General features: G+C 42.2%; 1 protein-coding gene across 1 annotated transcript; it reads right to left on the reverse strand.

Moving 5' to 3' along the window:
• Nucleotides 1-338: 338 nt before the first annotated feature.
• LOC131836203 (olfactory receptor 51V1) lies at nt 339-1304 on the reverse strand. Its single transcript, XM_059181417.1, is given in 1 exon segment — nt 339-1304. A coding segment is annotated over 1 exon segment (963 nt). The 5' UTR covers nt 1302-1304.
• Nucleotides 1305-1799: the final 495 nt, after the last annotated feature.

The following is a 1799-nucleotide window of genomic DNA, read 5'->3' on the forward strand; positions in this document are numbered from 1 at the left end:
GTTCAGTGCCTAATTTCCACATTGAGCACATTGTCTGTTTTATCCTTTCTTGAATATACTTATAGCAGGAACATATTATGTCTTGTTTGACACAAATCCACAGTTGGTAGAAAATTTATGAAATGTTTTAGATGAAGTCTCACACCTCCAGCCCTATGAACAATTCACTTGCCAAGCACAAGTTAAAATGGAACTCGTTTGTAGGTGATTCTCTGGAATTCTGTTTAAATGTGTTTCAAAATCAAGAATTATAGACTCTGAGCTAGAGCTCTAATCACAATAAAATTCATTTTTTGGTATTTTATAGTGCGTGTTAATTGTTGTTGCTGTTTTGTTCTTTAAAAGACCTGAGCATCTCAACATATTTTCAGAGAAAAGAGTCTGAGCATTCTGCTTCGAATCTGCTGGGTCTTGACACTGTAGATGATGGGATTCATCAAAGGTGGGAAAAGGATGTAGATGTTGCCCATGAGGACATGGACCACAGGGGATAGATGCTTGCCAAAACGGTGCACCATTGTTAGGCTAATGATAGGGATGTAGAACACCAGAACAGCACAAATGTGGGAGATGCAGGTCTGCAGCGATTTATGCCGCTCCTCCTGAGAGGCAATTGCCAGGACTGCCCTAAGAATCAGCACATAGGAGTAGAGGATCAGAGCAGCATCCAACAACAGTGTGAAAATGACCAGCATCAGGGCATAATAGCTATTAAATCTGATGTCTGAGCAAGCTAGGCGGAGAAGGTCCTGGTGCAGGCAGAATGAGTGAGACAGGATGTGGGAATGGCAATAATGGAAAAATTTCAGATTGATGATGGGGGGTATAATAAAGAAGAAACTCCTAGCTACTATGGTGAGCCCAATTTTGAAAATCCTGGAATTAGTCAGAATGGAGGAATAACGCAGTGGATGGCAAATAGCAATATACCTATCAAAGGCCATAGTAAGGAGGACAGAGGACTCCATGAAGGATAGACCATGGATGAAGTAGGACTGGGCAATGCAGGAATCCAGGCTGATTTCTTGAATGAACCCCCACAGGATGCCCAGTACCGTGTGCACTGTGGACAGCCCTATGGATAGGTCAGTGAGGGCCAGCATGGCCAGAAAGTAGAACATGGGCTGGTGCAGGCTGGGCTCCGTCCGGATCACATGCAACACCATGCAATTGCCCCAAAACACCAAGGTATACGTGGTGAAGAAGGGAATGGAGATCCAGGGATATTGTTGCTCCAGGCCCGAAAATGCAGTGAGAATGAAGGTGGAAGAATTCACGCTAGGGCTTCTCAAAGTGATCATTCTGGCACTGGGATGCTTCTTCCAGGCAGTAAGAAAGTGTTGTGGTGGTGGCTATTAAGGAGGGCACCTATTGCATGGAGCACTGGGTATGGTGCATAAACAATGAATCTTGGAGCACTGAAAAAATTAAACTAAAAAAAAAAGGCAAAAAAAAAAAAAAAAGGAAATGCTCCAATTTCAAATGAGCTAGGTCAAGTTTCTAAGCAAATAAAATTATGCTTAAAGTTAACTAAGTGTAGGAAATATTAGCCAAGCAACTATGTTCTTTAGATATATACGATCTGCTGCCTAGAAGAGAATAGTGTCCTCCCAATATCATTTCAGAGCTGTTATTCATCTTCTGGCAGGTGCACGGATGTCCTTAGAAGCCACAAGTGAAAATGAATAGACTAAAAGAGGAAGCTCTTTTCTAGAGAGGATATATTGCCTGGGATGCTTTCTTGGAGATTCTGGTCAAAAGCACAGCTGTAAAATTGAGAGCTGAGTTTCTCAAAGTAA

The sequence above is a fragment of the Mustela lutreola genome, chromosome 1 (genome assembly GCF_030435805.1).
Source record: "Mustela lutreola isolate mMusLut2 chromosome 1, mMusLut2.pri, whole genome shotgun sequence".
Lineage (NCBI taxonomy): Eukaryota > Metazoa > Chordata > Mammalia > Carnivora > Mustelidae > Mustela > Mustela lutreola.